Source organism: Chrysemys picta, chromosome 14 (assembly GCF_011386835.1).
Source record: "Chrysemys picta bellii isolate R12L10 chromosome 14, ASM1138683v2, whole genome shotgun sequence".
Taxonomy (NCBI): Eukaryota; Metazoa; Chordata; order Testudines; family Emydidae; genus Chrysemys; species Chrysemys picta.
In genome coordinates this window covers 42,144,705-42,158,322 of record NC_088804.1, presented here as the reverse complement: position 1 = coordinate 42,158,322, position 13,618 = coordinate 42,144,705, and the positions used below count along the sequence as shown (strand labels likewise).

Genomic DNA, 13,618 nt, shown 5'->3' with positions numbered 1-13,618 from the left:
GAAATTTAAATTTTCATTTATGTGCATCTTTAAATGGTTTAGTTTCTAGCGCATGTTGGGGAGCCTTTTAAAGTGGTTCAAGGTTAGTATTAGTAGCTTTTAAATCCTTGTGTTACTTTGAGAAATTTTCATAAGAACCAAGCACAGATGAATGGTTCCTGCGGCACATTTCCCTAAAGGGGTCACCTCCTTAAAGGATGCACATGTTACTTGTTCTAATTAGTTCCTCCATGTTGTTTAATGACACCGTTCTTTCCATCTTTCTTTCTCTTCCTTTGACTATTTGTGTTTTTATTTTGGGGAATCAGGGGTACTTGATGCTGTTGCTAATGAAAAACAGGAAGATTCTTCTAAATTACTGGCTGTGAAATGCTGGTAAGAAATCTCCTCTTATGAGTATTGTTTGCGTTTTTCCCACTGTTGCAGGTCTGTTTTCTATAGACATAAAAAATTATGAAATGAGCATATTTTAACCTGTTTACAAATAATTTAAAAGTATGGCTACTTATTTTTGGCATTCCCCTCCCTCAGCAAATATACATATGCAAACACCATAGACGATATCTGTAGAAAATAAATGTAAGTGTAGTAAAGTATATTTTGGCAATATAGGTATCGGTCCTGAATTGTATGGTATCCCCACATGGCATTCTGTGACTTTCCCAGCAGTTATTCCTGCCCTAGTTCTCATCTTCCTGTCCCCTGCAGCTTCCATCAGTTCATATCTCCTCCTGAACTTCCTGCTTCCAGACACCCTTAGTCCTGCTTTGATCCTATTCCCAATTAGCATTCCTGCTATGCATCCTTCAGTCCCGTCCTGTGTTGTTGTGTAGAGCCGATAGTTTGAGCAGAATACACAGTAACCTCTTTTTGTATGTATTATACAAGTCTGTCAATGTTTTCTTCGTTTTGGCAGTTGACTGGTGAAAACAAATGTAAAGGGAAAAAGAGTCATGAACTGTACTCCATTCATCGTGGATCATGGCTCCCATTTATTGTTCCTGAACAGTTCTTTTGTTGTTTTCATTTGTAGGCTGAACATATTCACTGTGACAATGTACAAAAGCACCAACTTTCCAGAGTCTTTGCAACAGTTCTTCATTCACACCCTGACTGAGATTCTTACCTACAATCCTTTGTTGAAAGGTAGGAATCAAGGAAGGAAAGGCTAGCTCTTCATATTGTAGCTAGTGCGTCAATCCTCGGCTGTAATGTGATAGTTATAGGAAAGATTTGGTTTCTAAGTGTACAATACAGTCCTCCCTGATGCTTGATGTCACTTTTTTTATTTGTGTGGTTTATTTTCTATTGGCTTGCATCAAATCTTAAGGCAGGAGGGCTGCTGGTCTTTGGTGCCTACTCTAAAGTATAACTTGTCCAGGAAGAAATACATTTGCGAATTGGGAGATGTTTACACATAGTACTGTTGTGGAAAAAGTCACCCACGCATTGATTTTAGTTCACAGACTCAAGCCTGAGGCCAGTTTATTGCAATACGTACCAACAGGTTGGGGGTTGTAGTCAAACTACACCCCCGAACTGAGCTCACAGGCTCCTTTTATTCTTACAAACCGCAAACATATTACAAGTTACATGTTATTTACGAAAAATAAAGAGTTAGGGTCTGTTCCCTTTCCCGGCACCTTCCTTATTATTTTTCCGCGAATTGGGTGCGTATTGGGTGGAGGGCTTCTAGGTGGTTTCCGATAAGGTCAGAACTTGGCACTAGTTAAGGCATATTCTCGGCAGGGTGTAGATTACTTTTCCGGGGTGTTACCGATAGTGCACCCGGGGTGTGTGTGTGTCACAGAACACCCAAAGAAGAAGCATGATTGGTTAGTTTGCATTTAGCTAGAATTTAGCTAGAAGTTAGGGGGGGGCACAGAGCACCCGAAGGAGAAGCTGCATTTAACTAGAATCCCTTTCTTCACGCAAGTGGTTTATTATATTTCGCCAGCCAAACTTATATTTTATCAGTGCTGCTGCTGGGGCCTGTTATTCTTTCTCTTCTCGGCCCCCCTCCCTCCTCTGGTCATGATTGAGACCGGCAGAGAACACGACTCCTAGTCTGGTTCAGGCTTGTGGCCCGTAGGGTGGACTTATAGGATCAGTCTCCGCCGGTGTCTTGTTTGGTGAAAGGGGGGTCAGCCAGGTCTATTCCCCCACAGTACTAATTGCAGGCTGTCAGTTTAAGTGTGAGGAAAGGTTGTGAATCACTGTCTGAAGTAGATCTGGATGCCAGATTTCAGGGAGGTTTCATGTTTTTATTCCTTATCTAACCACTGGTGGTAATAAAATTTGTTTTCTTTCCTGTGGATGCAGCATCTGATGCCATTCATATGCAGAGAGAGTGGAGCTTTGCAAGGACCTGCCCACTGCTTACTACCTTGTATCGCAAAGTATGTCTGTCTCCCAAGATTTGCTAAGAGAATATTGTTTATATTTTTGCACATCTTCAATTTCTGAAAACTTTCCCTGCTTGATGTATTAAAATTGGTTTAAGAATATATTTACTCCAGTTTGTGTACTGATTTTTCTTGTTGAAATGCTGCTAATATACTCTAGATTGAGATGGGACTTCTCAAGAACAGTGTATTTCAGTCTCAAAATCTGGATCATCCAATAGTGGTAGGCAACGGGGTGGTGGAAAGAAAATGTTGTCATAAGATTTTGTTTATTCTGATTAATTTTGCACAACTATGTATGGATAAAGGAGGGAGAATGAAAGTAAAAGCACTCATTTTTCCAGCATGTAACAATAACAGTAACTACAAAAATAAAGTGGTGGGCGCAGGGCACTTGGGTGGTTTGATTTTGTTAAAGGACTTGACCTTGCTCCCACTGAAGAAAATGGGAGTATTGCTGTTTATTGTAGCAAGAATAGGGTCAAAAAAGGCTAGGGCTCTGGGAAGCTGGTGTATTGGACATGTAGCTTTGTCAGAAAATCAGGCAGAAGGGAATTGCCTTATTAATGAAGTCTGGAGTGTCCTATGAGAAGAGAGTCTGGGGTGGATTTCACTCTAGTGAATGTTAGAATTCATAGCTAAAGTGATTCACTGTTCCTGTCTTCCAGCTGTTTGTGGCATTCAGTGCAGAGAAGTTGATGTGTCATTTGCAGCAGATTCTGGAGACTCATGAGGTGAATTGGCAGCACGTGCTGTCCTGCTTTTCTACATTGGTAGTCTGCCAGACTGAAGCAGAGCAGCTGGTTAAAGGTACAGAGGGCTGAGAAACTTGGTAGGGAACTTGTGTGCATTGCTGTCTCTTGCTTTCCAAATGCTGAATGGTCAACAATAATTACCATTGTAATATTCCATTTATAATCACTGCTTTTAGATGGCTTCAGACATTGTATAATTGTCTGCTGTGTTTATAAGGTAATGAACAATTCAGGAGCTCTGCTCTTCCAGGCAAATACTCCAAGTTTCACCTTGATGCACGTGCCACATCCTATGACTTTCCCATTTCTCAAATTTTAAATTCAGCTAGCAGTGGTTATGTGATAACCATCTTGGCAGGGTGTTGTAGAGTCTGACTTCTGCCGTCACATGTGCGCTTGCAATGTGATACTAGTAGTTAGACTCAATTTTTCTGAGTTTCCTATTGTGCATTCAGTTGCTGTATTCTGTGCAGTGCTTGGAGCCCTGTAGAGTCTAAAGGGTTTGTTGAACAGCAAAAGTGCCTTTTTATTATATATGAAAAGATGTTAAGATAGAGTCCCAAAGCCTCTCCCAAATTTGAATCTGTAGTGTACTATTATGTGCTGCCACTTGTCACGGTTTCCCAGACGTCTTTTATCACAGATAATCGGCTGCATTTATTGTAGTAATATTCCAACACAGTTGCCAAGATTCCATTAAGTTTTTACCACAGATATTTAGTGGTTTTGGCCTATTATTATACCTTTTCTAGACCTTCTGAGCAGTCTGCTGATAAAAGCCTTTGAGAATTACGATATGGAAAACATGATCACTGCATTCTTGATAGCTCGTCAGGCTGCCCTTGAGGGCCCTGCTGTGTTCATGCCTTATGCTGAATGGTTTAAGGTAAGAATAAATAAGGACTTCTTATTCCTGGGAATCTTATTCCTTAACTGAAGAGCAAGTGTGTGCAAGGGAGACAGAATGGGTTGATATAAACCTGAACAAGAAAATCTTCATTTCAGTCAGTCAGCCTGATGTAGAAATAGAGCAGCAATTGATGATCCTGATATTGGTGATACTATATATTATTAGTCTTAAATATTGCCTTTGTATTTACAAATAAATAATTTCTTCTTTAGTCATTCTAGCTTTCTCTGATCTTTCCTTCCTTCCTTCCTCCCTAACTACACATTGGCTTCTCCATTTATTGGTCAAAAATCTCTCTCCTTGCACAACATTTGTTACAATCGTGATAATTGAAATCATTATTAACACAAGTTGTAGGCTAGAGAAATGCATGTGTAAGGTACTCCCGTTTACCAAAAATGTGTATGCAGTTTTTGTAATTGCATGTGTTGATCAGTTAGGATAATTGATCATTTGCTTTTACAGTTGTAAATGTGTATGCAATTTACACATACAAATTCCTATGCATTTTTGTGCATGCAAATTGGCTTGAAAGGTCTGAAAATATGTCCTGAAGCTTTTGATGGTGAAATATTTAGGATTTATTGAAAAGTGAACTGATTCTTTGTTTTGTGTGATCTCAATAGATAGGTTTGTTATCCCTGTAATGCTTAAGTGTATCAGAGCAAAGCTGTATTTACCCTGTGTAGAAACCTGTTCATTTGCTGTTGCAAATCCTTCAGTATATTACCTCATTTAACTACCTATAAATGTCCTCACGAGAGAGCATTAAACCAAACTTTGATATTTACTGTGGTAGATTTTTCTGGTAGAGATTGATTTTTATAAATAATATCCTTTCAATATGTTTTTGCAGAAACACTATCTGGGCAGATAACAGATTTATAGGGTAGATGGGATTTCTATATTGAGTGTGGCAGGGTGCAGTGGTTGTAATTTTCTCAAGGCTGAAAGACCATTTTCGCATGTTCCCCCTTTCAGGTTTCCTTTGGAAATGCCAGTGGTTACCATGGTAACAGTAAGAAGGCTTTGGTCTTTCTCTTCGAGTTCATGTCAGAATTGGTCCCCTTTGAAGCACCCCAGTATCTGAAGGTGAGACGCATCTTATGGAGATCATTTTCTTGTGGGGTTGTTAGGGGCCTACTCCAAACAGCTTCAGCTTATCAAACTAAGGTCACATGGCCTTTGACGGGACCAGATTATTATTATAACTTTCAATATGTACCTCAGAAGCAGGACCAAGTTTTCTCTATAAAATAAACTAGCTGAGAGTTCTTTTAATGCCTTGACACAATGAAGAAAGAGTACCTCAGGGGACTAAATTAAAATTCCTAGCAATTTTGTATGTGGAAAGATTTCCTTTGCCATATAACCGGCTTTTCTGTGAGCTCTTAAGCAGGCAACAGTGCCTTATCATTGCCTAGCTTCAAAGCTCCCAGGAATCTGTAAGGAGATGAACCAGAAGCTGGCTTTTGTATGCTGTCCAAATAGTAAACCTTGCTTTGAATTTTACTCTTTAGGTCCATATAATGCATCCGCCTTTTGTGCCAACAAAATACCGTCCCTTTCTCTTGGAATATATCGCTCTGGCCAAAACCCGATTGGCTGATCTCAAGGTTGGTGAAAAGCATTCTCCTCCACCTGAAAAATCCTTTCCCATCAGAATATCAACTGCTCTGTGACATTTTCCTTGTGACTCTTACAGGTTGCTATAGAAGACATGGGGCTCTATGAGGATTTATCTTCAACAAAGGACGCAGTGCAGGTACTGGAGGATTTTCCAGGATGACTTCCAGTAAATTATACTTTTTGTTACTGTGGTAACACTTCTCAGTACAAAATTACACTGCATTTTTGGCTACATGAAAAACTATGCAATATATCAGCTCAGTAAATAATAATTATTTTTAATTTTGTATAACATCTGTTTGCTGTAGAATCTACATGACTCTCACATTTAAGGGGAATAATCCATGCAGGGGAGCGAGTTGTCTACAGACTGCAGTTTTATACTGTCCTGTTTATGATATATTTTGAATAATACTAATTAAAAAGGGAATATTTGGCTTGATCCTTTTGAGTCACACTTTATTCTATAGTTTCTGTATTTTGATTAGTTGGTAATGCAATGGGACATACAGATGGAATGTGGAAATAAGTAAAGAAACTGAATTTATTTTAAAGTGCATGAAATAGGGCTAGTGTCAGTGGTGCAGCAGCTGAGTACATTGGTGGTTTGTCTTAGAAGGATCAAATTCTATTTAAGTCCCTGGTGAAAGGGTCATCTTGTCTCTCCTCATCTGCATTAGATATTGCCACAAGTTGTTGCAACTTCATGTGATTAGCAGTCTGCTTGAGGGACACCTAGATGGCCATACCCTGCATTCTGTTTAGTTCTAGCCAATGCAATTAAGTGAAAGGTTATGAGCACTGAATTCAACCCCATCCCAAAAACCAAAGTGCATGAAACACAGAAGATAGACCAGCCTTACCAGTATACTTGAACTGTTACTCTCCATACCAGCCTGTTCCAGTTATGTAGTTGCACGCTTTGTCTCTGTGCTGTAAAAATAAGACCACCGTTACTAAGCAAGAAAAGGCAAGAATGATTTACTCCGTTATGCTAAAGACTTCACTATTTTGTTCCCTTCTTGTTACCTACATGAGCCAGCCCCAGAGCCAGGCACTTGAAGATGTTGAAAAGGCTATTCAGATATTTGAAAATACTGGGAAGATCCCAACAAGTGTGATGGAGGCCAGGTTGGTATCTTTCTAGAAGTTTCTCAAAAGATTCTGTTTCAAGAGCACATCAAAGAAAAAATAAGATAAAATTTTAGGACGGAAGCAAAGAAGCACTTAAGAAAATCTTGTTAATTTATCCAGTGCTGCAGTAATCATCTAAACTCAGGCTATTTGTGCAGATGATTCTCAGAGGATAAAAAGGCCATATGCACACAGAAGGGAAGACACCGCTTCTGTTAAAAAGCCATCTTTTGAGGATGTTTAAAAATTAAAAAACCAATGTCTATAAGAATGTACTGTGTGAAAACCCAGTTTTTCGTGCTATGAATACTAACTGGGAATTTGGACTCTCTCCTCTAAGAAGCTAATAATAGGAAGGAAACCCCACACTAAGAATAGTTAACACGGGTATGGTATTTCTCCATTTTAAATTGCTGAGTTTTTATGGTTAATAAAGTTTGTTTTGGTTTTTAACTGAAGCAACTATACTCAAATATTCGTGTAGCAAGCAGAAATCACTCCTAAGATATTAACAAAATTGCCCTCTGTATTTAGTTGCTAATCTTTTCACCTTCTGTTTTAGTATTTTCAGAAGACCCTATTATGTTTCCCACTTTATTCCTGCTTTACTCATGCCACGTGTGGTTAGTATTTTTCTTATCCTTTCATTTGGAAACATGTTTGTGGGTAGTAAAAGCATTTCTGATTGGGCTACTTTTTGTTACAGCTCCCTGAGATTCCAGACTCGCGCATCGTTTTTATAGACTCCTTAAAGAGGTATGAAAATAAAGCACATGAGGCAAAGGGAGTTTCTGATTTTCTGGACTGTGTTGGGAACGTTTGACTACAGAATCAGGTTATCTGAGGTTCGTGCGCTGTGATACCTTGTTTGCAAAATGGTACCTACAAGCTAACCTCCTGGGTAGGATTTCTCACCCCCGAGACACCTGGATTCAGTGGGCAGGTAGAGTGCCTTGCTGCTGGAGATGGGTTTACTGCAATGGCAATACTTCAAGATCTGATTTTATGGTTTGTCAGGATAGTGTCTAAGGAGGACATAGCCCATGTTAAGGACTCGATCATTCCTGAAGATTGACTGCTTGACATTTCCTTGCCCAGTCGGAATAAACTTGTTTCAAAACTAGTAACTTTTCTGTAGCTGACTTTAAAACAAACATTTCTGTATGAATGCCTCAATCGTGTCTCTTAATTCCAAACTATATCTAAGGGCTGGTCCACACTAACCCCCCAGTTCGAACTAAGATACGCAACTTCAGCTACGTGAATAATGTAGCTGAAGTCGAAGTACCTTAGTTCGAACTACAAGGTACTTACCGCGGGTCCACACGCGGCAGGCAGGCTCCCCCCTCGACTCCGCATACTCCTCTTGCGGAGCAGGGGTACCGGCGTCGACGGCGAGCACTTCCGGGATCGATTTATCGCGTCTAGACAAGGCGCAATAAATCGATCCCAGAAGATCGATTTGCTTACCGCCGAACCCAGAGGTAAGTATAGACGTACCCTAAGACTTAGGGCTTGTCTATATGGTGAGATAATGCACTGTATGAGGGCGTGATTTCTGAAGTGCACTAATATATTGATCATTAACTGGTCCTTATGGACTCTGCTGGCATTCTTTAATGTAGTGCTGTCTGAAATGGGACTACGTTAAAGTGCACTAGGGAACGCTTAGTGTACACCAGCAGGGTCTACACGGACCAATTAAAGCACGTTAGTACCCTTTAGAAATCACACCCCCATAGAACATATTACCGCACCGTGTAGACAAGCTACTATCTGCATGTTACAACTTAAACTGATTTAATTGATCTAATCCTTCTATTAACGCTGTAATGAACATTTAGTATTGTATACCTGCCTATCAGGTGTTTGGAGGTCATACAGCTTTTGATTTCAGTCTCGCCCTGCACTTGAGATGAGTGCATACTCTGTCCCATAACTGCACTCCCTTTTGTGCACTCTTGCCCCCACATATTGTATAATACTGCTAATCTCTAGTGCAACTATCTTGGCTTTATAACAGGTGGTATCATAAAAATGTTGTCAAGTGCAGTGTCTGCTTTAGTTATGCACTTATTTTAATTAGTCTGAACTCTGAGGTTAAATGATGTAAATAGAAAAAAAAATTTCTCTTGCTGCAGAGCTGACAAAATTCCACCAAACTTGTACTCCAGATATATCCAAGCCTGTCATTCTTTGAAAGAGAAACTGTTACAAGGTGAGAAATATCTGTATTTACTTAAGCATTAGTTTGTTAGAGAAATGAACCAAGATTAAATATCTGTTTTCACTGATGCCCTTTTAGATTGGGAATTTTTCCAAGCATTACAAATCAGATTCTTTTCCTATATATAGACAACAGTGATTGGTGTTTTATTAATACATAAAACAAAATATATTGTAGTTTGATTCTGAATTTTATTAGGGTGGTGTTTGTATTAAATATATTTGCTTGGATACCTACCATCCAGGGTGATGGGTGCAATAAAAATGTGTAGAAAAATAAGAGTGATCTTTGCTTTTCTTTAAGACTTTATTGGCCTCTGGATTTCCTCCTCCCCAGTTTCTGTAGTAGTCAGGTGTGTACACATAATTCTGGTGAGAATTTTGCTGGCTATTGGCAACAAAGAGATGCCCTGATAGTTGTTGCAGGATCGTTACCTTTCTGTTTGTACAAGTGGACGATGGATGCAACCTTGTACTCCTGGGGTATAGTTCCTTGAGTCCACATTGACTGGAAAAATTCAGTCAGTTTCAGAGCCATGTGCAAGCCTCTGGCTTATAGACTTCTGGTATAGCATCTGCTCCCGGTGCTTTACCATTTGGCAGCAGGTCCATCATTTTTGCAGTTTCAGTGAGTGTTGGGGGAATCAGCAAGAGAGATGTTAATGTCAATCTGGGAGAGTTGATCAATTTCCTCCTTGCTAATAGATGCTTGATATGTTGTTAAACTGTTCGGCCCACCTTCGCTGTATCTTTTCTTTGTCAATGAGCAGTGTGTTGTGCCATCGGCACTCAGTATTGGAAATGTTCCTGATGACCATGGCCCATAGATGGTCCCTAGAGCATCATAGAAATTCTTCATACCATTGCTGTCTGCATAAGATTGACTCTCATCTGCCTGCCTGCTCAGCCATCAGTTTTGCATCTCTCTAAGTTTGCATTGGACAATCCTCTTGATGTCGTTGAAGACTGCCTTCTTAGATGTTGATGTGTCGTCTCCTAAACAGGCCTTATGGAGCCAATATTTCTCGTTCAATAGTCTCCCTTTGTCAGTATTGTTTTCATTAAACCAATGTTGATGTTTACGTGTGATGGAACCGTGGGTATTTGATGCAGCTGAGTACCCAATGCCCAATTTTCCTTGATGATGTTAGTTTGCATCAATTGTTACAAGTTGCACAGTTCTTCAGCAAAAGCCTGTTTCACATTCTCCTATTTTAATTTGGAGACCTTAAGCTTTTCGGGTGCTTTTTTTTACCTCATGGTCTTCCACTAGGATGTACCTGGATATTCAGCTTGGAGACTATAAGCCTTTGATCAGTCCAGCATTCTGCACTTCTCATGGCCTTTGTCACTCTAACATCCTGTCTGTCTCGTCTCCTGATGATGACATAGAATCATAGAATATTAGGGTTGGAAGAGACCTCAGGAGGTCAGATAGTCCAATCCTCTGCTCAAAGCAGGACTAATCCCCAAATAAATCATCCCAGCCAGGGCTTTGTCAAGCCGGGCCTTAAAAACCTCTAAGGATGGAGATTCCACCACCACCTCCCTAGGTAACCCATTATAGTGCTTCACCACCCTCCTAGTGAAAGTGTTTCCTAATATCCAACCTAGACCTAGTTAATATGATACTAGTGCTTGAAGCGCAGATGAATCCAAAACATCTTGTCACAGTTTGACAGGTAGAAGACTGTTGGTGAAGAAGTCATGTTCAGCACATTTCCTCAGTAAGAGGATCCCGTTGCTGTTGCATTTCCAAAGGCCATTTTTTCCCCAATGATACCTGGCCATGCCTGATAATCTGCGCCAACTCGAGCACTGAAGTCACCAAGAATGTTGAGCTTGTCTGCCTTTGGCACTTCTTCAATAAGTGACCCCAGGTCTTCTTAAAATTTATCCTTGATCAAATCTGGGTCGGTCATGGTGGGTGCATAGGCGCTGATGATAGTTGCACATCTTTTCCCGAACAGTGGGAGTCTCGTTAGCATGAGTCTAGCATTCACACCCTTTGGGAAATTCGTAAGCTTGTTAACTAAGCTTTCAGCAGGGGGTTGGACTAGATGATCTCCTGAGGTCCCTTCCAACCCTGATATTCTATGAACTAGCTGTATTTTGATGGCAAACCCAACCTCAGCTTCATGTCCATCTTCTTTGCTACAGCCACTCCAGAAGAAGGTATAACTGGCTCCTTTTTCAGTAAGTTGTTCTTTAGCTAGGTGGGTTTCACTCAGGGATGCTATCTGGATGTTACATCTGGCCAGTTCTCTACCAACTAGAGCTGTTCTCTCTGGTCTGTCTGCTGTAGTGCAGTTCATTAATGTGTTCGCATTCCAAACACTACTGGTGAGTGGTGTCACCTTTTGCCTTTTTTTTTTTTTGGTCTTTTTGTGTGATTTTTTTTTTTTTTTTCGACCGCTGTAGCCGGATCCCCATCAGCCGCAGTATTCTGACCGGGGTTAAGGTGAAGCAGACAATGTCTAGGGCACCTGCGGAATTGCCTTGTGCAACACATTGGATAAGGACTCCTGCCTGAGAGACCGTGTGGCTTCAGGAAAGGATGCAAGATCATAGACATGGTGTTTGCAGCTCGTCAACTTCAGGAGAAATGCCAGGAACAGAACTCCAACCTGTATATGACTTTCATTGACCTGAAAAAAGCATTTGCTATAATCAGTTGGGCGGGCCTTTGGAAGATCATGGCAAAATTCATTTGCCCAGAGAAATTCATCACAATGGTTCGGCAATTCCGTGATGGCATGGTCTCTTGCGTTATGGATGACTATGAGTCATCTGAACCATTCCCAGTCATCAATGGAGTCAAGAAGAGCTGTGTGTTGACCCCAGTCCTCTTCAGTATGAGGCTTTCTGCTATGTTTACAGATGCCTTTTGTGACAGTGACAGATACCGGACTGATAGCAAATTTTAAATCTGAGGAGACTACAGATACAGATAAAGACAAAGGTACAGGAAGTGATAATTCGTGATCTTCTGTTTGCTAATGACTGTTCCCTGACTGCCAAATCTGAGTCTGACATGCAGCGGAGTATAAACTGTTTCTCTTCAGCTTGTGATAATTTTGGTCTCTCAATCAACCTCAAGAAAACAGATGATGTACCAGCCTGCGCCAGGAAAACCTTACATAGAGCTACTATCACAGTGAATGGCTAAACCCTCCAGGCAGTGGACGAGTTCACCTATCTCAGGAGTACGCTGTCATGTGCAATTCACATCAATGATGAAACCAATGCCAGAATTGCTAAAGCAAGTGTTGGCCTTTGGCAGACTACATGAAAATGTGTGGGAGCGCAGAGGCATTAGTCAACAAACAAAACTGAAGTCTACAAAGCTATAGTGTTGCCAACTATGATGTATGCATGCAAAATGCGGATAGTGTACAAACGCCATGTTATGAAACTCACTCACTTTCACATGGGCTGTCTGAGGAAACTGATGAGGATAAGATGCAAGACAAGGTTGCAGATACTGAGGTTCTCATATGGGCAGGTATTCCAAGCATCCATTCTCTTGATGAAATCGGAGATGAGATGGGCAAGCCATGTCACCAGAATGTCAGATGAACAACTGCCAAAGAAGATCTTTTACTTTGAGTTAAAGGAGGGAAAGCATGCTCAGGGAGACCAACAGAAATGTTTCAAAGACTAGACATTGACCCAGATATTTGAGAAGATCTCGCTCATAATCATTCTACCTGGCAAAGTCTCATCCATACTGGAGCTACAGTCTGTGAGCAGAAGAGAACCACAGAGGCAGAGCAGACGCGCCGGCAGGGTAAATCTCTCAACAGCAGCATGTCCGCTGTTATCAAGTAACCCATCATGGCATCTCTTGCTCAGTGTGCCACAGACAGTTCAAAGCTCAAATTGGCCTGATCAGCCACTCACATGTTCACAGAAACCAAACCAATCAGTGATGTCGTGGTCATCTTCGAACTCGAAGGACGAACAACAAGAACACAATGGCACATATTACTCTTTAGAGAAGTGGTCATTTAGATATCATGTTTAAAAATCTGGTGGCTGTCACTTTGCAAATGGAAGAGTCTGCAGAGAGGTATATCTATTGTTACAGCTTCTACTGCAAATCATTTTCTGTCATCAAGAGAAATTTTCCCCACGTCTAAATTAAACTTTATCAGCTGTCTTTGTGGTGATAGACTGCAGTTGTTGAGCTCAAGAAAGCAACTATATTAGTGCCTTTTTGGCTGAGCTTGGTAACTTTATTGCTATAGGATTGATCCAAACTCAGTCAGGTATTGGCTCTTGGAATGTGAGAGCATAGGACCGTCTACAATGAATGCAGCACACTTGTGGCAGACAAGGAGTCAGTTGCTACAATGGCAATTCCAAAACTACATCTAATTGCTAGGTCAGATTTAGCAAGCAGGCAGTTGGATTTCTGCTACCCTTTGGGGGCCGGGGGGGAGGCAAGACCCATGTTCTGTACAGGAGCAGGAATTAAGGTTAAGGAACTGAGGTAGAGATACTTTATTGGATTTCTTTACCTCCTTACTCTTGCCACCATTTTTAATTCCTTGCTA

The 13,618-nt window shown here is 40.8% G+C and overlaps 1 protein-coding gene across 10 annotated transcripts in view; it reads left to right on the top strand.

Annotated features, from left to right (window-relative positions):
• Nucleotides 1–13,618, top strand: part of FANCA (FA complementation group A) — a 56,648-nt gene that overhangs the window by 14,699 nt on the left and 28,331 nt on the right. For all 10 annotated transcript variants that reach the window (XR_010592631.1, XR_010592632.1, XM_065567365.1 and 7 more), the window contains 12 exons: nucleotides 309–375; nucleotides 1,034–1,146; nucleotides 2,323–2,399; nucleotides 3,074–3,215; nucleotides 3,913–4,046; nucleotides 5,052–5,162; nucleotides 5,591–5,686; nucleotides 5,776–5,835; nucleotides 6,742–6,830; nucleotides 7,396–7,456; nucleotides 7,540–7,589; nucleotides 8,975–9,051. Coding sequence is in view for 8 of the 10 variants with exons in the window: in XM_065567365.1 (XP_065423437.1) it covers nucleotides 309–375; nucleotides 1,034–1,146; nucleotides 2,323–2,399; nucleotides 3,074–3,215; nucleotides 3,913–4,046; nucleotides 5,052–5,162; nucleotides 5,591–5,686; nucleotides 5,776–5,835; nucleotides 6,742–6,830; nucleotides 7,396–7,456; nucleotides 7,540–7,589; nucleotides 8,975–9,051 (1,077 nt within the window). In the remaining 2 variants the exon portion in view is untranslated. The remainder of the gene's footprint in view (nucleotides 1–308; nucleotides 376–1,033; nucleotides 1,147–2,322; nucleotides 2,400–3,073; nucleotides 3,216–3,912; nucleotides 4,047–5,051; nucleotides 5,163–5,590; nucleotides 5,687–5,775; nucleotides 5,836–6,741; nucleotides 6,831–7,395; nucleotides 7,457–7,539; nucleotides 7,590–8,974; nucleotides 9,052–13,618) is intronic.